This window comes from Spea bombifrons, chromosome 3 (genome assembly GCF_027358695.1).
Source record: "Spea bombifrons isolate aSpeBom1 chromosome 3, aSpeBom1.2.pri, whole genome shotgun sequence".
In the NCBI taxonomy this organism is placed as follows: domain Eukaryota; kingdom Metazoa; phylum Chordata; class Amphibia; order Anura; family Pelobatidae; genus Spea; species Spea bombifrons.
In genome coordinates this window covers 95,175,102-95,200,820 of record NC_071089.1, presented here as the reverse complement: position 1 = coordinate 95,200,820, position 25,719 = coordinate 95,175,102, and the positions used below count along the sequence as shown (strand labels likewise).

The 25,719-nt window shown below is 42.3% G+C and overlaps 1 protein-coding gene across 1 annotated transcript; it reads right to left on the bottom strand.

The window, feature by feature from the left end:
- Nucleotides 1–364: 364 nt before the first annotated feature.
- Nucleotides 365–24,191, bottom strand: IRS1 (insulin receptor substrate 1). The gene is made up of 2 exons (XM_053458999.1): nucleotides 21,300–24,191; nucleotides 365–1,590 (listed from the first exon to the last, which is right to left on the bottom strand). Exons 1-2 carry the CDS (start codon nucleotides 24,067–24,069, stop codon nucleotides 1,586–1,588), a joined length of 2,775 nt encoding a protein of 924 aa, XP_053314974.1. The 5' UTR covers nucleotides 24,070–24,191; the 3' UTR covers nucleotides 365–1,585.
- Nucleotides 24,192–25,719: the final 1,528 nt, after the last annotated feature.

Below are 25,719 nucleotides of genomic sequence, written 5' to 3'. Positions count from 1 at the left end.
CATGGTAAGCGATACAGACAGGACGCACCAACTGATGTTACATGTAGACAGCTGCTGAGCATGATGGGAGGGAGGGAATTAGAATGGTTCATTATAGGAATTTTAACTTCCTCGTAGGTCAGTGGTAAGCAGCATGTGTCCCTCCACTCCACCATCAATTGTAGCCAACAAGGTTCTGGTTCACAATGATGGAAGGTGAAAGCTGCAGCCATACAGTTTGCAGTCATACACCCAGAATCATAAGTACTCAGAAGCACACCGAATATCGAATTTGCCTCATCAGTAACGGCACTGTACAAATTCTGGAGTATTTTGGTAATTTATATATACAGAGACCCATCTTTTCACACTAGAAAAACCAAACTTTTTCTCAGAAAAAATTAAACAGTATCTAGTTTATTACGTATAGAAAGATTTTCCAGAATTTACAAACAACCACATTGCTCATTCCAGGGAAAGTTGATTTGAGGAGTTTGGCCAATTTCCACTTATCTTTTTTTTTTCTTCTTTTAAATCATTGAGTTATTTTATTTTATTTTTTTAAGCTTTTTCTTTATTTCTTTTACATTATATACAATGGAAGACTCTTGATTTCATATTTTCTTTTTCCGTACCTGTGCAATGAAGGAGAAAAAAAAAAAAAAAAAGTTTCCCCCTCCCCCAACCAAACCCGTGAGTAGTATCTATGTGTTCAGTTACAAAAATGAATCCCTTTCGGGGGGGCTGCAGCCTCATCGGCACCGAGGGTGTTACGGGCACCACTTTAGGGGATGGGTAAGTAACCAGCCGCTTTTCATAATCCATATTTCTAATGTTCCTCTGAGCCACAGGTGGAGGATCATGGGAAACAGAGCAGCAGTTTAACCATCGTTGACTAGCCCTTCATTAGGCATACAGAATTGTTGGATCATTGGGGTTATGTTATAACCATCACTAATTATATTTGTGTCCTAGTAATCTAGGACACGTTTTCTGTATTACAATCTTAGAAAAAGGAGAATAGTACCAACCTATATACTTATTAGCCTTATTTAAGCAATTACCCCAATCTGTTTACAACAGAATTCCTCAAAGTCCCACATCAAAATGATGTGCTCTAGCAAAACAGAAAAAAATACATGTATAAATCAAAAAAAAAAACTATGTTAAATATTTAATTATCACCAACCATTATTAACAGTTTTTTTTTGTACGTAATAATTTACACCATTGATTTGTAATACAGTTTCTTTTTTGTAATCTTCAGCAGCAACGTAAATTGAATGAGTTGTGAAAATGTGCGAGCAGTAAGTCCGTCCACACCGCGGCCTGGCGCTGGCTGTTTCAGATCATCGAGATCGACGATGAAGTATAGCAGACTCTTCGGACAGACGTCACAGTGCTTTTGTTGATTGGCACGACAGGGAAGGTGCGGTTCAGTCAAATGACTCCTGAGGTTTGCGTGTAAAGTAAACAAAGCGATCTGGATGCAGCGTACCATTTACTGAGGAAGAGGATGTGAGGTCCTTGTTGTGATGTGTGAAAAAGTTACTGAGAGTCCGTAATCCCGTGAGACTGAAGGAGTTATTTGCTGAGGTTGTTGAGGTCATTCTAAAAAGAAGAAAACAAAAACAAAGTTACAAATAACAGAAGCAAACTTAAAACAATATGCATTTACTTCTACTCATTCATAACGTTAAACAGATAACCTCTGCAAGATTTGGATGATTACATAATATGTCCCATTTCAACTAGATATTAAAGTAGTAATCTAGTTATAATTTCATGTAAAATGAATATTGGAGTCTTTTTTGTATTGTCTCCAATGTATTTTACTGCAATAGATCTGCGCATGCATTCTCATTTTCCTCCTACCTGGGCTGCCTCTGAAAACCAGGAAGCGTAGAGAAAGCATTCTTGCTGCACATGCTCTGTAGCACTTACAGCCAATCAGACATGTACTTGCTGAACATTCATGTTCAATGAAAGTGCTACAGAGCACGTGCCGGAAGTGTACTTACGTATGCTTCCTGCTTAGGGCAGAGGGAGCGCGAGGAGAAAAATAGGACTAAAGTCATACTAACCAGCCCTATCCACCAAACAATTACATTTTATTTTTGGAACAGTGCATTATAACATGCAGTAATTCATCCATGTAGCTTTGACACGTGCAAGTCATCAACATACAGAATATTCATTTTAATTAATTTTGCATCATAAGTTTAAGACTACAAAGGCTACCGTACCAGAAGCCATTATATGAATAGAACGTCATAGATGCTAATAATTGCTTCGCAATTTGCAGCTGTTACGCTACTACAACTCCCATTAAGAAAGCCAAGTGCCATGTATGGTTAAGAGCGCTATGACGGTATTCTGCAGTCAATGGTATAATCATTTCTTATTCAGCGATTTACTCACAGAACCGATTAGTACAGAGACGAACATATGTAACAAAAGGCCGTTTAACAAGATTTCAATCTCACCAACAACTTAAGTGAATTGAGCCTTTATAGGGGTTAATGAACACTTATACAGAGATCACAACATTTCCCTGCATTTAAGTGCAAGAACTGCCACTTCTGTCCTTTAATTCCACGGCAAAAAGGACTGAAGACGTCGCAGGTTTGTAGTTTTATGCTCTGGAATGCCTTGGTTAGAAATGGACTTACAAGTGTGATACAACTCTCCTGAAACACACTATCACTTCACGCCATAGATAGTAACACATTTACCACCTTATCCATGCAAATAAAGTGTTAATATACTGAAAGCGTGCAGGAATTTAAGAGGTTAATCCCATCCACATACATTTACATGACAAATTATTCTAGAAAGCATCCCGCTCACAGGAAGGTAACATTAGACGCGCTTCAAGGTGGCCCAAAAAGCAGCACAAACTCCATAACAAGGGGGCAAGCCAGGGTTGGGTGTGCTTAGGTCACAGTCTGGACGCCCCATTGTTTCTAATCAACAGACGGCCTTTCCTTAACAACGCATAAAACGGCGCTCAACACGACCGGGCTTAGAGAGGGGAATCTCGGGCTACAGTGAGCTCAGCTAAGGATCGCTTCATGTCGCTGACATCACTCTTTGGCAGCCCAGGATAAAGGGAAAACCTGTGTTTAATCTATTTCCTACTCACCGCCAGCACTAGCTGGAGTCCCCGATAATACAGCTTTGTGGTTGAGGCTGTACATTTTTGTTGGATTACTCAATGCTTCCTGGCAAGCAGAACATGTAACCGTGAAGGCTACGCTGCGGCACGTATTAGCAGCGCTGTGCTCTTCACATCTGCTCTGAGGTATATGTTGAGACTGAACCTTCCTCTGCTGCTCTTGAAAGCGCACTGGGGATTAGAGCCCAAAGGATCCTTTACGGCACAATCCGTACCTCGACTGCACAGTCAGATGCGTTCAGGAACTAAGTACACGATCTCAGAGCTAAACAAGTACATTTGCCTCCTTAAATCGACACCCACGATGTACCGCTATCATTACTGAATTGGAGAGACAATGACTTACATATTAAACACCCCAGCGTGCTTATGAGATGCCAAGGACCACTAGTACATAAATCTGGTATGTTATCCCAGCAGGCCATGGGGCTCGGTGGTCTCATTCCCGTGCTTCAGACAAGCTATTGTATAAAAGGAATCTAGTAAATCTTTTAAGCCTCTCACACGGTGCAAAACCTTGCCAGCGCTTAGCTTGCTGTTATAGGAAGTCTGGTAGGTGAATTTACTCTTGGCAGCGAGGGGACGGGGGCAATGTGGACTACTATTCTCAGCTGCAATAGTTAACTGGTGTACAGCCTCAGCCTCTATATGTATACAGGTATGCCATACATCGGCTACCAAACGTGCAATAAACTCTGCTGCAGGGGTTCTGTCGCACATAGATATTTGGGAAAAATCATGTATACAACATATACCACTTTTGGTTAAAACTGGGACAAAATAAACCAGTATACCGCTATCCTTTGTAAAACCAATCACTCCCAATCATTAGTAGACTAACACATAGAAAAGAAAATGCTAAAGTTTGCAACCATACTGATGGATAATTGCACACAACCATACTTCAATATAAACATGCAGATAAGGACACAATGCATCACTTCTTCATTCATACACACTGTCCGTACCACCTACATGCAACCGCTTTTTAGATCTCAAACGCTTAATACTGGCATCTTGCGTGAAAATCTGAGAACACAGCTAGCTATAGAATCAGCAATCAATGAAGGTGAGAAAGGCCATGTACCATAAACCGCAAGCAAATTAAATTCATTCACACCAATAGGCACATGTCAAAAACCATGTAAAGTGCTATTTTATACATAGCAGAGGGTTGGAAAGATGGGAATGAGATCTACCCGTCGGCATAAAAAAAACGCAGCACTGGATGGAAGTAGTGACTTCCTCACAGCAGGGGTTAATTTGAACTCCAGATCTATGATGTACTAGATACGTCTGTAAAGCGTGGGTCTCAACTCTGCCCCATAATTCAGAGAAAGAGCTAATAAGACTAAGAAAACACGTCATGTCTGGTTTTATCTGGGCATCTTAAGAAGTCTAGCAAAAATGATCATTAAAGCAGTGTTTCCATATGCGGAGGGCTTGGACAGGGCTCGGTAACCGCTATTACAGCACAGACGTGATTTGCCAAATACATACAATTAGGATTTCTGCTAATACGTTAAGGGAAAACACGTCTAGCAGAAACCGTTACGCAGGAGTCCCAACGCAGACAGTGTGGGGTCACTAGACAGAAGCATGGACACGACTTCATCCCCCACGTGCACCACCGATTAGACAGAAGCTATATATACAGAGAAACTTTCAAAGCTCATAGGAGATGTGTATATATATATATATATATATATATATTATATATACACACATATACACATGATATATATATACACACATGATATATATATACACACACATGATATATATATACACATACACACACACACACACACACCAGCAGAATAACATTTAAAAAAAAAAATACATAAAATACCACTAAAAGCGTAAAAGGTTGCATATGTGAGAATTTATATCACACATATATTGCAAAGTTAGCACATTAAGGTACAAAAAAAATTTAGTTAAAAAAATCCAAAATTTTCCTAAAGACCCAAGTCATATAACCCATACAAACACAATCATTCGCACAAATTAACAGCCACTGGTTTTAAATGATATATAATCCTCCACCCCGTTCAATTTTTCTCCACCGGGGGTGTGGCAACACAAAGCGATTCAATGAATTAACGTCCGTCTAAATGACGGCTATTCATACGTCCTTTCGAGTTGCCGTTTGAAGCTTGGAGAAGGGGGAAAGCAAACACGTTCACAAGACCGGTTCGGTGACAGACGCCAGAAATAATCTTACTATTTATATGTGTTCGCTTTCCTGCACAAAACCAGTTTACTCATTAATAGCTTCTCTTAACTGGTCTTGGCAAAAGCTCACGTCTCCGCGCACACGCATCACATGCTTCACTATTACATGCTGTATGATGCCGTGTACCGCGTCACCTACTGTATATACCCCGTGCTCACAGATTACATATAAAGAATCCGCAGATACATTTCTAACAGCGTAGGTAAACGGGTTTTAACGCGGGAATCTTGTAAGCGTTATACAATAACATGTGATCCTAAACGTGTTAATATGGTGTTGTCATTTTGTATGGTAATTCTTATCTAAAGATTCTTTCCATCGTAAAACTCCTGTTCTTATTACTCCACGCATATTTTCCATAGGTAATGATGCTGATTGCAAGAAAAACGTCTATATAGTAAACCACTTAGTCACAAAGATCTTCAGAAAAAAAAAAACAGGTCTGATTGACCTCGAACCATCGCGTTAACGCACACGGTCTTCACAAGTCTCCCAAGGGCCGGGCCATCTCTCACTTTGTAAAGTTTTAGCACTCTGCATGTACATAAAACAGGTTTTTCCTTCCAGACCGGGTAAAAGGCCCAGTCTTTGTTGGTCAAGCCTTCAAGACTTGTCAAAACAATAAATGACTTCCATTCACAGCAATGTGCGACTTCAACGCAGACCCCGCCCCAAAAAGAGAGAACCTGTAACTAGTTATTTAATGCCGACAGTTCTTAGAAAGAGAGCGGTGGGCATTTCCTGGGGATTATATATCTCCTTGCGGGTGTTAAGCACGCGTTGTGTTGCCTTGAGCAACTATTTAAAACACAGTCCCACGTTTTTACCTGAAAAGACTGCAACAAAAACATTTGTTGGCAGTCAAGCGAAGACCAACTTCTTGCGAGAAATGCAGATCTTCCGGAAAACTTCCGAGGTACAGAATGAGTCACATTTTCTTGACTTAAAGACTTCAGGTCACATTGATCAAAGGATAGATAAGAATTAAATAAGGGCTTGGTCTTGCATCACTATTATCACCCTAAAATATTTCAGTTGTAATAAACTGCATAATATTCAGCCATATTTGACCCAGACACGTTTTATACCTTTATATCTTGAAAATGTGATTTATCCCCATTGTAATCAATGAAATGAAGCCATCAAAAGGGACATTTCATTTTGATCGGAACGCTTTACAAGCTTTTCTCAGGCTCACTGTCTATACATACCCACCCATGGACCGTTCCTTATAGAAGGAAAATCAGATTAACCCAGAAGACTGTGGTGTAGTTATCTATCTGCGGTCTTCAAACCAAATCTCGTCTTCTAAATTACAGTTCGGAGATCCCTACCCTAATCACAGAAGCTTGAAACGAACGGTGAGGAGATATATCAAGTGATATTATTATTGATTGTTTTATATAGCGCCATCATATTCTGTGGCGCTGTACAATGGGATACCGTGGTTGCATGTTGGTCTATGCCGAGTACAAGAGAACAAAATGTAGAATCTGACTGTGGTTCATGTTTGAAGGCGGAATAGCTCGTCCCAGTCTAGACAATACGTCCATAAACAGGCACTGGAGGAAGTCATTAAAATGTTGGCCATTTACTTGCACTTAAACATCAAAAGAGAGTCCATTCCTAGATTTGACTTTGAAAGGAGTTGAAGTGCTCTCAGGGTAAAATTACGCACAAAGCGAGAGGTACTTCCTCAAGATTGTCAACTGGCCTTTCTAAAGAGTTCAACTCCATGAGCTGGGGGACACCAGCCTTGGACACATACAAACGCAGCGGTGTATTTAGGTTGGGCAAGCAGCGTATAGCATGTCCACAGCATGACGTAAGCGGTATTGTACTCCGGGCAGCACAGGGATATAAATGTCACCGTTAGTTTAGTGATGTGTTAGATCATTCTGAGGAGTGTGTGTGTTCCTCTACTGACCTCCCAATCCTTGAACATTAATTGATTCACCAAAATTAAGAAAAAGTGTAATACAGTAAAAATCAGAAAAAACAAAAATACACGTTTAAAACTCAGTAATAAAAGGTTGGTTAGAACAAAAATATGAGAAAATAGATATAATCGCTGCACTGGTCAATGCAAAATGTGATTTATTTTTTAGGGCCAAGATGGGTGTGATTCCAGCTTGTTTTAGGCTCTGTGCTAAAGGTCATGCCCTTGTTCTTTGTACACGGTAACCTTTAAAGAGCCACGCATGTACTTCGAACACCAACGTTCAAAGCTGCAGCCTCACATTGCAACACAATACTGTAAGCAGGTCTTGAGCAATGCCGCTAACTGCTTCTTCTCTAGCATGCCTTTCCCTGCTGCCTACACGACAACCCGTAACCCATACGACGAGTTGCGTTTATACGTTAACAGCTCAATTAATGCGGTTCATAGGCAACTATCAAAAACTAAATATTATTATATATATATATATATATATATATACACACATATATACATACATATATACACATATATACATATATACATATACACACACACCCATACCCCCATATGCTGTATATACATACACTATCAATACAGAAACAGGATAGTTTCCAGGTTGAAAAGTGCTACTTCCCATTGATCAGAGTTTAGCACGTTTTTTAACCCTTCTGTAACAGGCAGCCAATGTAAACGAGAAATAATTTCAAATTTCATTAAAGCTTACAGTCTGTATCTAAGGGAATAAACTGAACCCAAACTGGAAGTCTGCAAAATATTAGAACTAAGCAGTCCTGCCCACAGGCACAGTACTCAAACAAGCGTGATATCACAAGTACACCGGACTGATTTTCATATAGTGATAAATGCCGTAAAAATAATTTCTTATTTTCCCCTTTTGTACTTATATGTACTTGTTGTATACAGCAATACACGCACAGGACATCTTTCAGCCAAACACGGCATCCTTCACATAGCGTTCCCCAAAAGTTTGTTTTGTTCCACTTAAGCTTATTTTTAGCTTCTTTTCATAGCAATTGCTGCATTTTCTCAGCGCTTTCCTTTTATATCATCTTGTGGTTTTACAGTCTTTAGAAGTATGCAGCGCTCCGAAAGCTTTTTCCCTGGGAAGAATAGAGCGGAATCCCGTGCCAAAAACATTACAAGCAAAACCGCACAACAGCACCGTCTATGCCACGCGTCAGATACCAGTGGTTACAGGGCTTCGAGCCACACTGATTTCTGGGGGAGGAAAAAGCCGACATTTTTCACTCATTTCTAATAAAATAAAGGGGGAGGGGAATTTCTATAATACTTTATTCTTCAGGAACCATCCTAAACACTTACAAATCAGTTTTTAGTTATGTTCTTGGATTTTTTTTTTTTTTATGGTCAATGACATTCCGATCAGGACCTATTTGCCGCTAAACAGTCTTTTTTAACCTGTTGGTATGAACATGGTTACGGGCTGTGAGAGAAGATTCCACCTCAAACACTCTCTGTATCATTGGTGAGCAGTTGCAATTAGGAAATGCCCCTAGCAGAACACAGTTTAAGGTGCGAGTATGTATGTATGTATGTATGTATGTATGTATGTATGTATGTATGTATGTATGTATGTATACACACACACACACAAGTTTATCTCATTCTAAAATCTATTTTAGTAAAGGATTATTAATAAATCCTACATGTCCATCCAGATATCAGAGGGTTAGAGATCACTGGAGACTTTGCCAGATCTTAATCTAAAACACACCACCTGGCAGAGCAGCTCAAAAGTACGGAAGACCACCACGTCTTCCCTACGGCATTCAAGCCATGGGCACCCAACACGAGCAAAACATCCATATTGATGGCTACAGCCATTCTGTAACCCTGCAATGTAATGAACAAATTGCTTGATTATATATTTTTGTTAAAACGCTTGTTTCTTTAGGTTCTCCACACCGCTGCCACAAAGAAAATAATCCCCAATATTGTTTTAATCGGATTAAAATTAACAGACCTATGCAAAATTTAGAAGCCAGATTGTTTTTTCTGTTTTTATGCATAAAACAGATCATTGTGAAACGACATAGAGATAAGCTGGTTTACTTGGCTCAGAGGACGTGTTCAGCCATGTGCATAGAAATATATATATATTTTAGCAGTGAAACACAAGTTGACATTTCTCCCTCGTTACACAACCAGACAGGCCAACACAATGTGGAAATACGGGGCAAAAGTGACATTTCCTGTAGGCGGTAGTAACCGTCGTCGGTATTTAGGCCTCAGTGTAACTTCCTTATTGGGCAACAACGTATACAACAAGAACTTGGTTATCTAAGGTCATACACTGAAGGCACAGAGCTTGGGAGCCCACAGAAAACAGCGGCTCCTCGCACGCGACTAGTTCATTTACAGAGCTCATTATGACAAAAGGAACGTCTGCCTGGAACAGGCTTTAATGCTCCTCATTGTGCATTCGGCACATACTGGCGTGCCAAAAGCAGACAACCCACAGATGAATATTTAGATCCTAATATAAGGTTTTATGAGAATGGGTACTGACTGCTTTTCTGGCAAAGATTAGCTGTACGTTATTCTAGAATGTATTGGAAGTGCCTCTGCCATGTACATAGGGAGTATAAGCAGCAGTCTGACCACCATCGCCGTATACAGCCACGAGTAATAATAATGCCAAATTGCACGGCTTCTAGGGAAAGACTTCTCGCTTCAAAATAGTCTCCCCGGGAGCCCCCTCTTCGCAAAGATATTTGCCGCTGCAGGCATTCACAAGAGCTTTCTCCAGAAGATCCAGTTTATGCTGAAACCTCCGGCTTTGTGGGGGTGGAGGGAGCTATCGGATAGCTGTGAGCTGTGGCCAGAGGCCATTAAATTCTTCGCTGCTCCCTGCTTTCCCTGCGTATCGTTTTCCGATCGCACAGAGCTTCCATCAGCTGCGTGACCTCACGTTTAAGGACACATTTTGAAAGTAAAGTCCTCTTGGGGTTTCCAGCTCACAGCCATCGTGGCTGCGCACAGAGCCAAACATGTGCACTCCAGAAAGATGTTTACAGTCTAAATTCCAGTACAGTTCAACTGTATTACATTATCCTCCATTTTGATCATGCGTTACCGGGCAATGGGGGGGGGGGATAAAAAATAAATAAAAATAAAACAGGGAAGGGAACGCTTTGTCCTGATATGCTATTAGCACTGTGTTAATTACTGATAGGTACCAGATGCTATAAATTAAACTGCAAAATAAACCATAAGTGCTTAATCATTCATTCAGGTCGGGAAGGGTAGGAGGATATGGCTGGGACGCCCTAGAACCAGTACAGCAGCACACAGGGTGCAATTGTGACCAGGTGCCGGAGCGGCTCTTCATCCCCGGGACCAGTGTCCAGGGGTCTAAGGGGAGGAAATACTTTATGAGCCGTGCCCATATATTAACCTGGAACCAACACCATCAAGGGGTAAGTTGGAGACACCAGGCCTTTGTTGGTTCTCAGAGGTCCCCTACTATGTGGCTCATCTATTTATAATAAGGCACTTGTACTCAACCCCCTGCTGACTCCTGGGACAGTCCTAATCAAATCGTGATTATCTGAATATCATGAGATCAAAAAGAAAAGATTCTAACGCATTCTATTGCCTTGCTAAACAGTTAATTCCATTGATCTTGGGTATAATGGTATCAGTTGGTATGTTAAAAATGTAAAACATTTTACAGCAGTTTCGGTTATCTTCAACTTGCACCAACAGCATTTTGGTTGCTTTTTTTTTTTTGAAAGCTCGCATTTCACGGTGTCTAACATTTAATCAGTTTGTGAGAAGTTATACTTTGTTAATATGAAGTTGAAATTCAAAGAGTCTTTTATCTATACATCCTTGCGCTCCCACTGCATTAATGGGAATTGTAGTTATGGACGGGTCTGCCATACACCCTGGTGTGAAACATAGTAAAAGGGTGTTTCTAATTGGTAGTATCGGCTTAAAACCAGCGCCGGGATCTGCTAGCTCCCAAGACCTTGGCAGATCATCTAACCTTCCTGGCATGCAGAGTGTTAAATACTTTGACGGGTCCTTCATTTCATTAGAATATCTCTAAATGTATTACCGCTCGAGTCTTCTCTGGCTGAGGAACACGTTCTTTTCTTTCAAGAGGAATCAAACAGAGAAGGAAACATTACAGAAGATGTGTAAAGCATTCAAGGTTTTGAATGTTTAGAAAGGGGTGGGGGTGCAGCAAAATACATTTTAAGAAGGAAAGCCGAGGCTGTTTAATCAAGATGCTGAAGAGCTTGGAATGTAAATGCCCAATTAACCCTTTTGATTGCAAAACCGCTTCTAAGCTTGAATGCTCAACAGGACAGGCAATAGAGAAAACACTTGCCTGCCCAGATGACCCGAAGGTTCGATACGGCTGCGAAAGAGTTAAGTATCTAGATCATGCACCACCGCTAGCTTCCAAATGTAAAAGTATAGGACACAAAGCGACGTCTGCAACACATAAAATCTTCCTTTGAGTCTGCTATTCAGTCCCAAAGGTGTGCTTAGAGTAATTGCTGGCGGGCGGGCCGTGTATCCTTTACAGATATGCAGCAGGATCGCTGCGAGGCAGAAGTACAGAAGAGTTCCAGCGATCCTGAATACCACAACAGAAGGACAAAAGATGTAGGTGTATTGGCTTAGAGCCACTGCTGCAGTAAGGCAATGCCTCGCAGTACTTCAGTCCTATAGTAAATATGTTGATTGCTGCAGTGTTGGCTACTTGACTCAATGTCTAAACCACATGAACCTGTTAAAGGCAGACCGGAGAATACCCTGGGAGAAACAAACGCCCAAGTAATGAACATTCATGTATAGAAACTATGATTAGGTTTAGGGTCAGCACCTTTAATAATTAAAGCTTAAAATAAGAGGAGTGCATAGGCTATGAAATAGTTAAACCTAAAAGGGACGATGTGACCTGCAGAGGGGTCTATTTATACAGCGCATGCTTGAAGGTTATGCTTCATCACGACTGCTGAGCACCTTGCTGTGACCACTGTATTGATTCTTTACCACGATTGTTTATTGACCTTACTATCTGCAGCAGGACAAAGGCCCCTGGCCGCGGTCTAATTATTGATCTAGAATACCTACATAATGACGGAAAACCAACAAAAATGCCACGTATGATATGAGCTCACGCCAACAGCATTCAAGGTGTTAACGGACAATAAAACACATATATAATAAAATCACACGGATGAGTCATTAAATTGGATTCCAATGCAGTGTCCCAGTGAATACAGTGCTGAAAACCTTAAGGCTGAATAGACATCGCCACCCAATTAGATCAGAATGGGAAGGCTGGAGGGGCTTTGTGTGTACCTGATAATAGCAAGCCTCTGCCCCACAGATCCTGCCCAACAAAGGCTCGTGTGAAACAAGCTTTGAAGACACAATAACATTCCTTTGGTGAGTTTCAAGCCCCGCGGGCTCAGCAGCGCCAAAAAACAGCCACTTGCTCTTTGGTATAGAAGCACATTCCAAGCCACGAGTTCAAAGGCCCGCGAGATAACATGCCGGCGGTGCACCTTTCTGCTGTGCGGCAGCTCTGCTAGATTAACTCCTTTTGTGCAGGAGGCCAAAGCGCGCAAGCCACCAACAAACTGCGGACCCCCGCTAGGACTATGTAATTACGCCTCTCTAAAATGACTGCTTCAACACCAATTCTACATGCTACACCTGATTCTCCGACGCCTGTGCCTAAAGCCATTTACAGATTTTGCTATTTTAAGGTGACCAGTGGGGACAGCTGAATATCTTGCTTGTGTAAAAGCACAGACCACATAGCCCACCAGTAGAAAATAAGTAAAAATCCTCTCTACCCCAATTTACAGCCTTTCTGCAGGAAAGCTGAGCTGTGACACATGTAACACTTAAGTATATGTACTAAATATATTCATTTTTATTACATAATTTAATTCTGTGTACACCTGCCCTTAACCTCTGTGTTATTGTAGCCAGACAGTAGCTTCTGGTCCTCATCAGTAGCGTTCTTTAAAGGATACAAAGTTTGATCAACACTATGTCCAGTCCGGAAGATCACTAATCATGAGAGGGAGTCAAATAAAAACCTTATGTACCTGCATTATCCTGGGTGAACTAGTGGAGATGTAGTTGCATATATGTGATTAAAACATAACAACGGTGTTCCTGACCAGTATAATGATGGGCTTTACAGCAGGATTTATAAACATATAAATAAAAAAAAATCAGCTTTCAATACCGAATTGGGTAGCAATAAGTCATGTCATAGACATCAAACGAGCTCCTCAGGTTAGTATAGAGCAAAAGGTTGCAGAAATAAAATACAGGGTTATTAGTGGCTGGAGACCAATCCTGTACTTGCTTTGTCTAGGGAAGCAAAGGAAAAAAGGCTGACGTTCTGTCTCAAGGTGCTTGGCTGGAAGCTCCTTCTACCGTCCTTAAGTGATCTTCCAAGCAGATTAATTATTAAGAGATTAAATCTTTCCATCATATCTATGGCAGTACGTACCATAGCCGTCTGCCTGACAAACCCGCTGCAGCAATGAAGGATTTTCTCTGGCGTCTGAGACATCTCGCTAATTATGAAGCTGCAGGTGGGATGCGAATCTGCAGCTGGCTGTCAGCGTTGGGAAGCTCGGATAAAAACAATGCTATCTGAGACACGTGGGATGGAGGAGAAAAAAAAATATCCATTCAAAACAAATGAAAATCGACGTAAAACAAGTTAATTTAAAAAAAGCCACAAGATAACCGGAGAAACATCACACCCAACAAGTAACAGTAGCTTGACCACGTGCCATTCCTTTAAGAATGTTTTTTTACTTGTTCCTAACTGGCCACCGGAAGCAAACACATGTTAGGCGATTAGGAGCAATTTTTATGAATATGAAGAAATTAAACTATACAATATAATGCCATAATTCCACACGCGCTTCAAAACAAACCAAGAGTGACAGGGGCTCCACGCAAAAAGAGAACATCTCCCAGCTACTTAAGGATAAATCTCTAAAGACATCTTCTGCGGAAGTGACCTAAATCTGTCAAACATTATCAGAAAACTACACATCAATAAATCTCCCAGCTCCGCTGCAAGTACAAATACTAGATGAAATCTTACTACAAACGCTCATGTTTACATAGTAAAAGGAGACTGGCGAAGACACAATTAAGTTACATTTCATCGGTTACATTTCTGGGAGACTTTAAATCATTAGCACCTAAAAGAACAGATGTATCATAATATATCCAGCATTGTATGGACGCATTATATACAGACACCAAATTTATAGATTCTTGAATGGGTGGCAGATTTATAAATTAAATAATTTGATATTGCATAAATATTCTAATAACTGCCTTTAACTTCCACTTCTTGTCTACACATCAAGAAAAATAGCAATTGACCCGTGCAGGAAAATGACAGATTAATAATAATAAAAATCCAGAGAAATATATACTTTTTTTTTTTTTTTTTTTTTATGAAAATTCTGGGTGTTGTCTGAAAAAAAAAAAAAATACGCTCAGCAGAGAAACCCAAATCCCATCACTGTTACTTTAACAATAAAACACTGAAGTCTGGGAATGGCTTTGCATTCCTTTGGTTTAATTAAGTAAGAAATACTCTGGTAGATTGGCCCGGACATGGGAAACTGATATACCATGCTCAGCACTCAATCACGTTGGGACCTCTGACTGGTGTGGCAGGGGAAGGGGGTCTAGCCTGGGAACAGAGACTATACAAGGGGGCCACAAAACACAAAAGCAACAAAGCAAAAAGCAAACATGTGATACAGGTTCAGAACACGGCCTGTTTCATTGTCCAGTCGGCTTGAAAACCATTAACATCTTGGTAACTGTTTCTACAGCCAGCCACGGCCAGTTATTCCACGGGATTTACAAAAAAGGCACTGCAGTTGCAGATAGAATTGCCCTTTTTTCATCCCAGTCTAACCAGTGAAACATGCCTCAGTGTCCTTACTCTCCAACAAGCTACATCCTTCTCCACCACAGAAGGTAACAAACCATCCAGAGGTGCAATCCGGAGAGCCAGGAGCTGGCAAAAGAACTAAACACGTGGCGACCCCATAAAACGCTTTGAGACGTCTGCCATTTGGAGGTCGCGGCTCCCTATAGTCGTTGCTGACATTCAGTGTATTTCTATTCAGCTTCTTATCTTCTCTCTCCTTCCCACACTATACTGTATACCCCCGAGCAAAGATCCACATTAGTAAATAGATCAGTATGAGAAATATACGCATTGCCATATTTAAAAAAAGACGTGGCCCGCCAAATGCCTAGCCATCTAGGGGTCTTAATACTAATCTAGCGCAGGGTCATAACGTAACAGAAAAAAACAAGTACCCACAAGGAATGTGGAAGAGAAGAAAGACATCCTGCTTAACAAAACTCTAAATAATTATGCAAAATCACTTCCTGCCTTTAATGAAAGTAGTCAATTAAAATGCAATCAGCGAAATACTTCCATAAAGCTCTGACTCACGGTCACACTACATCAGCACCTGACCCAACAGCCTTCTGGCAGATTTATAAATAAGCTAATTGACACAAAAAACGGACCATGGAAAATTGATTTTCTCCAATGAGGATCGGACTAGAATATTTTTGCAGAGACTCCGCTTCAACACAACTTCTGCCTTCGCTTTCACAACACCGCACATCCCTTTCGGCACGTCGTAAGGTTACAATTACAACACAGGCTGGAATTTTAAGAACTTACAATGTACTTTTAAGAATTAAACGCTAATGCACCCGCTTTGTTTCAAAACAAAAACAACCATAATTGTGAGCTACGTGTGCAAGCCAAGTATTGTACAGCAAGTTTGGACAGGTTTATTGAGAATTTAGGAGCCAGCTTGATCTTTTCAGGAGCCAGGAAAGGATGAATAGGGAAACGGGCAGACTAAATGGTTCTTATCTGCCGTCAAACTCTATGTAATGTACATCAATAAGTAAACATCAAGCACCAGCGTTACTATTATAAGAGCTGGGATCGTCTGGCTCTTGAGATTTAAAAGGAGAGGCAAATGATAGCTGTGCAGTCCCATCAAAGTTCTGTAGTGTCCCTTTTTCAAATGTATGGGGGGGATAGAGCAGAACCCCCCCCTTAATATGCATTTCCCCTTCCCCCACATGCATAAAAAACCCTCCCATGGGATTTCAATGGGAGCTCTTTCCTGCCACTGATTGGCTGCTGCAGAATATACATCAGGTAAGAGTTTTTGCCATTTGTATTTGTTTTGCTTTGTTTAGGAACAGTGATCTGGATCAATGTAATGAATGCATACCATATAGCATGTATGGCTAATCCCACCTCTTGTGACACCTATGCGGAATATCTGCTAATTTCTTCAGAGAGTATTAAGCTAAATAACGATACAATAGAGTAACTTACATGTTTATGCAGTTCTGATTACGACACAAGTTGCATAATGTAAACTGCAGATCAACAATTAAAAGGTCATATCGCTTGTGGGAGAAAAAAAAATATTGACAAAGATTAGGAAGACATTTATGTTACAAACTGTTCGCTAGAAGTGACCCAAGGACTTTGCACTTTAAAGAATCAGATAATTGTTACAGTCACTTGGCTGGAAATCTTTCTAAACGGAAAAGTTTGATAAATAAAAACGATCAATGTTGTTGGTAAAAATACAGTTCACAATGCAATCCCCTGAAACCCCAACAGGACATTAACGCGCGCTGTAACGCATACGATAGCTGTGTCACCGTCGACATTTATCGACATGGAAGACGCACGGAGACATTCATCAGAACCACCCATTCATTTGCACTAATTCTTCTCCCCCAGCTCTATAGATAATATATAATGCCCTATAGAAGGGACAACGCGCTGCGGCAGAGTAAGGACAGCATATTAAGGGCCTACAAAGTCCTCCATCATGCGATCTTCTTTGGTGAGGCTGTATGGGACATTAAACTTAATACACCCTTTTTGGAAGAAGGTTAGGTGCACTTAAGCTGGTGGGTTTCAGCAGCCACATCTCCTGTCCGTGTGTATTAATGTATATTTGTTAACTGTCCCACTTATCGCTGTGTACCTTGCTGGAGCTTAATAAATAAAAACAATACTAATCATACTCTGCCACTTAAAAATTGAGAGAACAACCCGATTTCTGCAGCTGTAACCAACTGGCATTGAGCTTCTGTGATATATCACCGGGAGAAAACGGTGCTTGTGTCTCTTTGAGGAGGGCTTATCACATTAATGCTTTCCGAGACAAGAGAACACCAAGATCAGTCCTTAAAACATCAAGAGTTAATTCAATAATATAGCTTTCCCATCGGCAAAATAATCTAATCACGCTGCTTCTGTGGCAAACTGAGTGCAGGAAAAACCGACCATCTGACGACAACCCTGCAGTGAAAAGACCACCTATAAATTCTGGAAGCAGCAGAAATAAGGCCAACATTAAAGTGCATTACCCATTACAAGACAAACTACATTAAATGTGGACAAAAACTGCAGTTTGCACGGGGATTTACAGCGGCGCTTCCCTTAGTCTCTAGCAGAGCCGAGCATCAAACGGCTCCGTCTCAGACACAAAAAGCAGACAGGGTGTCTCCCGGCAGAGAAGAATGGAAGCTCGTACCTGCCAGGGGTTGAAGCACGTGGCCGCTAGGATCGTGAAGCTTATATTCCATAGTAGAACGGGGGGGGGGGCTTGGTCACAGATGAAAAAACATATGCCAAATAAATAATGATATCAAAACTACTCAATAGACAACACATCTGCGAAAGCACATATACTTAATGTCTAAATGGTGCTCGGTTAATAAGAAAGACGACAGTTGTCCTGGATTTTGTTGTACCCGCAATTCTATTTTTAATAGCTTGTAGTGTTTTATGCAACACACGTCCGTGTCGCTTCCACGTCATCACTCAACTGACAGGCACACAAAACCAATGCTAAAAAAGAAGTTCTGCTGAAGCCCTGAACCACCTCTGTATTTTGCCCGTTACATGACAAGCGTACGCGTTTCGAAGCTGTTTATATACTCCCACACTTACGCGTGTAATTGCAGTCTTAAGAGCAATGCTTTGCAGGATTACAACGTGTACACAATGTGACATAGTAACATACATTTACAATCTAATGTGGTGACAGAATAATAATAGTAAGAGTAGATAAGTGGGAGATCTGTATGACTTAATAAACTTAAACCTTTTTGGACTTGCCTTCTATTGGGTTTAACTTAATGCCTAATCTAGCATTAACCTGCAGAAGATCTGTTCCACGTACCCACCGCTCTTTGGTTTAACGCGTCTCGTGCAATGACCGAGTGAATCGCCAATGCCCGTTTGATTAGGAGCGGGCTAAATCTTCATAAAGCTGTAGGAACCAGGTTATAGTTACACACGTATGTAAAAAAAAGTGTCTAGCCAAAGACAATCCTGGATCCAGAGTAAAAGATTTATTTTCCACGCATGTAAGTTATGGTATGGATAGGCAAAAAAAATAAAAAAGTGGCACTAATTTGATAACTGAAATGACCTCGAGATGCGAAGATTATATGAAGCTGAATCAGGAGATCGGTTAGCAGTAATTACGCCGCAGAGCAGGACAGAGATGGTAGTTGCATAAGACAATGTAATCATCTCGAACACACAGCCTAGGAGCAAACCATGTCGCTTTAGAAAGAAAGTAAACACACAGAAAGCCTCTCAGCTGCCAAATGGTTAGGCAAAAGCAAAGGGGGTTAAGCGGATGTGTGTTAATAAGGAGGAAAAGAGGGCGGGATAATAAGTCCATGGAATGATAGATTCCCACGCTCTAATTCATTCATTCATGAAGCTCTACACCAGCCACGTTAGTCCACTTTTAAACAGAAAATGAAGCATGACCCTGTAAAAACGATATCCTGATTCAACACAAGCCTGCGCAACACAAGCGTGCATGCATTTTAAACACACGACGGGCTGGGAAAATAACCACCAGGGTGTCGGGAGTTAACAAACCAACTAGAAAGTTATGCTGGAATAGAACAGCCTTTTCTCTTCCACAGAACACAAAGGGTGCAGAATTCCAATTCAATCAATAAAAGGGAACAAAAAAAAAGAAAAGTAACATTTTTGCCTGCTACTAAAACAAAAAAGTCAGATTGCGCGCTATTAAGTGCTAACATTTCAAAACAAGCTGCTTGAGGCAAAAAAAACACAAAAAAAAAAAACACATTAATAAAAGGTAAGCAAAAGAATAAAAACCAAAAAACACAATAATAGTCAAAGTTAGTTTGGCAAGACATGTATTACTGGAGATATTTTATTCTTGGAATGGTTAACCCAAGCAAAGCTCATGGAGGGCGTCTTAAAGGGCACCGACATGATTTCGAGCGAATACCATCAGGAGCCAATTGTCATTATGAAATTTCTAGTGCCTCAATAAACGCGGATTTCATAAGGAAGTTGTTCATGTGAAAGGCAGCAAGTATCCTGTTGTACTTTATGCCCAATAACCGCACAAGGTATTTTCTATAAATCAAAGAAACAAAGGTCACCCAGCCACAGTTTGACAAGATCCTATAGAATCACATGGAAGAAAAGACATACTTTTTAATCTTGCACCCCACACACAAAAAAAGCTTTTGAAGAGTCTGCCGTCGGCAGATATACTGAATTGACGGCTTCCGTCTCCAGGATCCTTTATCTGGTAAACACAAAGGGAAGTTTCTATACTAACTTGACCTTGAAACTCAAACCATAGCAGAACTTAAACTGGTACTGCGGCTCCCGAGCACTAAGGTCACCGGCAAACACAAAAAAAAAAGTTGACTTCAGAGGACAAATATTTATGGGCTCTCATTAGAAGAAACGTTGGCTTCAACACTCAAAATGATTACACATTAAATAACTATTATGACAAACAATACTGTTGCTCCAGATACTAAAATGACAGCAGGAAACGTCTGAATGATGAACTTGCTTATCTGAAGGCATTTTAATATGTTTTTTCTTTAAAAAAAAAAAAATTATGTTTCCATTAAAACCTTCTAAAAATGTCCCATGATTTTCCTGGAAATAACGACTTCAGATTCAGCCAGATAAAATGACAAAGGCTGCTAAATATCTCAAAATTAGAAAGACTGATATGAATGAAGCTAAAAATAATACGACACAAACTAGATTCTATTTTTTTCAAAAAGAAGAAGAAAAAAAAAAATCATACACAAGCACACATTGGAAACTGTTGCTGGGTCACGTTTACAGTATTTAGGCAACAGTGACCTGGTCCATATTAACAGAACCGAACGACAAGTTTTCAAGACTCAAATATATTTCCAAGAAAAAATAACACGTCAATCTATAAAGGAAAATCATTCTTGCCGACTTGAACCGGGTGATCGAAGCCACGCCCAAAAACATTGGGTTCATTGAGTGTGGAATATATGCCTCTGGAACAAGATATCATTCTGAACATTCTGTACGTCATACAGCGTGTTACTGAGCGACATAGGAGTCATTGCAAAGCATGCATACCTATAACAGGCACCGGACTGCAGTGTTAGAAGTATCGCGGTGATAAGCACATACAAGCATGTGCCCGGTGCACATGTATGTAATGTGCACCGGGCAGATAATAAAGCACATGCATTCTAGAACATGTGCTAATGCAGTATACTACAGTATATATATATATATCACCTAATACACCCCAATTATATACACATTCAACTATGAAATAATTATATAGAGAGTGCAAACAAGCCAAATCTTAGCCCAACCTTCTTTATGGCAACTTTAAAAAAGGCAAACGGACCCAATATGGTTAACAGAACCAGATTAACATGAAATGCATCCCTGCTATGGGATGAAAACCCTCCTGCACTCGAGTGACTAAGAGTTCTAAAATGCAATGTTTATGTTTAAGAAAGGCTGTGCCTTCAGGTTACATTACCTTCTGTTTCTGCCTGGCTGCGGCGCTCATCCAGCTTGTGAAAACTGATGCTAGCATAGGAGCTCAGGTCATCTAAGGGGTGGCTGACCGTGGGCTGATGTGAGTTGCAATGCTCCAGGCCACTTAAATCCTTGGCCAGATCCAGGTCAATGTAATTGAGACCATTATGTAGGTGATCTGAGGCCTGAGGGGATTCTCTCCTGGCAGCGTCTCCAGGCCTGAGCCACACATTCTCAAAGGATGCAGAGCTGTGTCTTTTAACATCCTCACCAGAAATTGGCCCAGCACTAACTCTGGACGTAGTAGGAGTAGACGAAAAGGTCTCTGAGCTATGCCGCCTTCTGCCTTGCGGATCACCAGCTCGTATAACTTTGGCACTCTGGTTGCGGTTAGGACTTAAGTTGACCCTGGTAAAGGCAGATGGGCCAGAGCCCTGACCCAGTAAGGAAGAGCGAGCAGTTTCAGAAACATTTGCATTTGGAGCCGGCAGCACAACATTAATATTAGTGCCCCCACCAATCGACATTTCTGCATAATTACTTTTGCTAGAAGCAGTATTGGCTGCCTTGGCAGGGATCCTGGCAGGTGTGACTTGACTGTAATCCGAACAATGGGTACCAACTTGCATGCTTATGTAGTCCCGTGGGGCTGGCTTTCCTCGTACAGGTGGGCGACTGCTACTGCAAGTGTCGGCAGAACATGTTGAACTAGCAGGTTTACAAGATGAAGGTGTGCAAGATGCATAAGCTGTTTTTGCCCTCCAAACCCCAAGATCCATGTTCATGTATTCAGAAAGATTCTCCCTCTGGGGCACCACTCTGCTCTGGGCATAGGGCGGTGCGCACATGGAAGACACCAATCCTCCGCAGAAGGCTTTGTCATTAAACTCAATATTAACATATTCACCAGGACTTTTTGGCTCTGGAGGCAAAGCAGGCTCACGAGCCCTAGGGAGGGTGCTGGCCTTGCTGTTTTCCAAAGAAAGCCGTGTGGGTCTTGCCAATCTGCTGCTTTTTCCTTGAAGACATGCCTCGCCCTTCCTCGACTGTTGTGATTCCTGCCCCCCCAAACTATCACTGCTCGTTGAGGATGAAGAGGAGTCCTCAGCATACAGATGATGCCCAGAATTAACAGAAGCTCGCAGGTGACCAGTATTAGTCTTTCTGTGGGCATGTTTGAAGGACCTGGGCAAAGAGAAGTAAGAATAAACAGGCTTGGGTGGATCCTCAACAGTATTAATATAGCAATCTGGCGGAGTGCTTGTAGTGGATCCACTGGCTGGGGACATATTAATGTAATCATTGCAGGGCAATTTTCCATCATTGCTTTCTATGGACAACTTTGGGTTTGTACCATTGGTCCATATCTTGCTGTAGTTAGTACTATCCGGGGAGCAGCTACCACTGGGGGACATCATCATATAACCATTAGAGTCCACCTGAGAATGTCGCCTAGGATTAATGATCTGCTGAGGAGCAGACACACTTTTGGGACTCATAGGCATATAGTCACTGTTTTTTGGAGGCACAGGAGCAACACCTGGTGACATGGGCATGTACCCATCATCTGTATGGTTAACTTTGTTACCCTCCAAGTGGATATCCAGGCACTCTTCTGGATAGGAGTATGTGGGCACAAACGCAGAGTGCCTAAATGATGATAGACGCAGAGGGTAAGAAGGCATCATCTCAGTATATTCTTCAATTGATGATTGGGATGGGGTTTTTTGGTGTGATGCAGTTGGTGGAGACGTTCCTGAAGAATGAGTTCTCTTCCTGAAAAACTTGTCCAAGTCAGGGTGCTCATCACCCCGATTTGATGGGTACCTCTGTTGATTTCCTCTTTGAGGATGACCGTTGGGCTTTCCCATACAGATATAGTTATTTAAGTCTTCTTCCCTGGCCGGTGGCGTGTGCCCTAGCGAATCTGGCGTCACGCTGCGGAAAGAACTTCTGAAATCACACGGACTAGAACCATATTCATCAGAGGAAATGAACCCGCCGTCACTTGGGGAACCAGAAACTGAGGCACTGGATCTTCGCGGACATAGGCAATCAGACGTAGACCCATGTCCACTGGTGCTGCTGGAGGATAAACTGACAGGACTGGTAGCTGATGGAGAGCAGCGAGTTGCTGGCATGGGGATGGAGCGGCTATGATTGAGTGGTGGGTGAAGACGAGAGCTGCCTCTGTGTCGATGTGACTGAGCTCTATTGGCACTCGGACTCACAGGGCTGCCGTCCATTGAGGCTGGCCTCGACATAGTACCTTCTCCATCGCTTGATGCCCGAACCCTAAATGAGGATGACCCATGCTTAGAAGCACCCCCTGCAGGTGAGGTGGCCGTGACACTTTCCGTGCGAGCCCTACGGTTAAGCCCTACTTGGCTGGGAGGAGGATGGTTGAGGTGATGCCTTCTAAGAGGAACAGAGATAGGGTTGGAGCAGTTAGATGAAGACTGACTCTTGCTGCGAGGTCGAAACTCATCACTCAATGCCTTCATAGCTTCTAAGATTGTCTCATGCATGTTCTGTGCCACTACAGAGTCATCCACTTGCATCCAGAATTCACCAGCCCCTGTAACTGCAGAGCGGCCAACCTCAATGAAGAAGAAATTCTCTGAATGACCACATCTGCGAATATTCATGAGCTGCAAAACAACTGCTGCTGCATCAGAGTTCAGCTTAACCAAACTGATTGTTCGGTGGGTCAGGCACAATCGGTATATTCCAACAAGATTCTTGAGCTGCCCCAGTCCTTTTGGCTTCATTATCACTTGCCATACTTCCTTAAATGCCAAACCAGGAGGGGCAACCTCCCCGTAAACATCTTCACCGTTTACCCCATCATGCACCCCATTAGACGCTCCATCATGGTTGTTATTAGTATGGTGAGCCTTACCACGATTGTGAAGGTCCACCAGAGCTTGGTACCATCCGTCCTGTTCTTGTTCACAATCAGCAGCGATGGCAAAGCACTCGTCCTTTGTATACAGAGCCACCAGATGCTTGTTTTTAGAATCTGCCCTCTTGTTTATATTAAAGCAGCTCTCGAGAGGAATAGACCTCTTTGGGGCCCCAGACTTATGCCTCCACTTTTTCTCATTCTCGTAGTACTCCAGCCTGGCTAAACCTGACTCGCTGGCAGTCCTGAGTACGAAAAATCTCTTGTGCATACTCTTAGGCTTCCTAAGGTAGCCCACCTTTTTGACATCTGAGAAGTTCTCCTGAGGCAAAGGTTCCGTGGGGCTGGCCATTGTACCAAAACAAAAATCGTACCCCAACCCCACCAAAAGTAAAGAGAAAACAAAAAAAATCCCACTCTCCTCAGTCCTTTTCGATAAAGTGTATGTAGCAGATTCACAGATCAAAACAGCACCACTTGTTGGAAAAGAAAATGATACAGCAGTGAAGGGGAGCTGTGCGGGGAACTAGATCCACTTTGCAGAGTTGTATTAGTTCTCCTCCTCGGCTCACAGGCTCTCTCTCCTCTCACATCCAAATACTCAGCGAGCGATGGATCCCCTCCGCGATCAGCCCGATGGAATCCAGTGCCAGGGGCAGGGCAGCACACACCCGCTCAAGATCCATCATTGCATCTGTCTGCTGGGTCAAAGTCGCTTGGATTGCAAGCACTGCAGTGAACCGTGTTGTCTGGGGAGGCGACCCCCTCTTATTAATCCTCCCCACGGGGCTGACACTAGACAAGCCTCTCAAAACACAGCACCGTGTCACTGCGGGGAGGAAATCACTGCCGGAGCGCGCCCCCATTCAGTCCCATCGCGTTGCTCAAGTGGTATCTGATGTGAAGAGGAGGGCAGGTAGCTGCACTTCTACTCCTCCCAAGACCGGCTGGCATATGAAAACTCCTCTCCCTCCGTCCGCGACCGGACCCTGGCCGGCGAGGCTGCAGTCAGACGAGAGGGGAGTGCAGTGACAAATAGGTGTTGGGGGTGCGGTGACCCTTACTGGAGAGAGGTACGGGAGTTGTGGCGGAGTTTCTGCCAGGCTTCCCCCCGCGTTTGCTCGCACTCCCCACCTTTCCTTGCGAAATAAACCAAAACAAGCTGTGTCTGTGTCTGAGTTCCCGGGAGCGCAGTCCGCCCCCCTTCCCAGCTCCAACCGCCTCCGTCTGAACAACACGTGACCGCATCAGCAGCACCACACACTGCGTGGAGCCCGAACGCGCCACCAGGATCAAGCTAACATGCTGGCCGCACTGCAGTCACGCCACGCCCCCTCCTCCTTTCCCTTTACTACCAATGCGCTGCGGGAAGGAGGGAGGGGACGAAGGGAGCCGCGCGATTGGTCATTATGAAACGTCTGTCAATTCCTTTCCTCCCCGCCCTGAGGGCTTGAGGAAGTTCGGTTGAGGTTAGGGTAGTAAGGAGGCGTAGACGCCATTCAGTTTGGTGTTATGT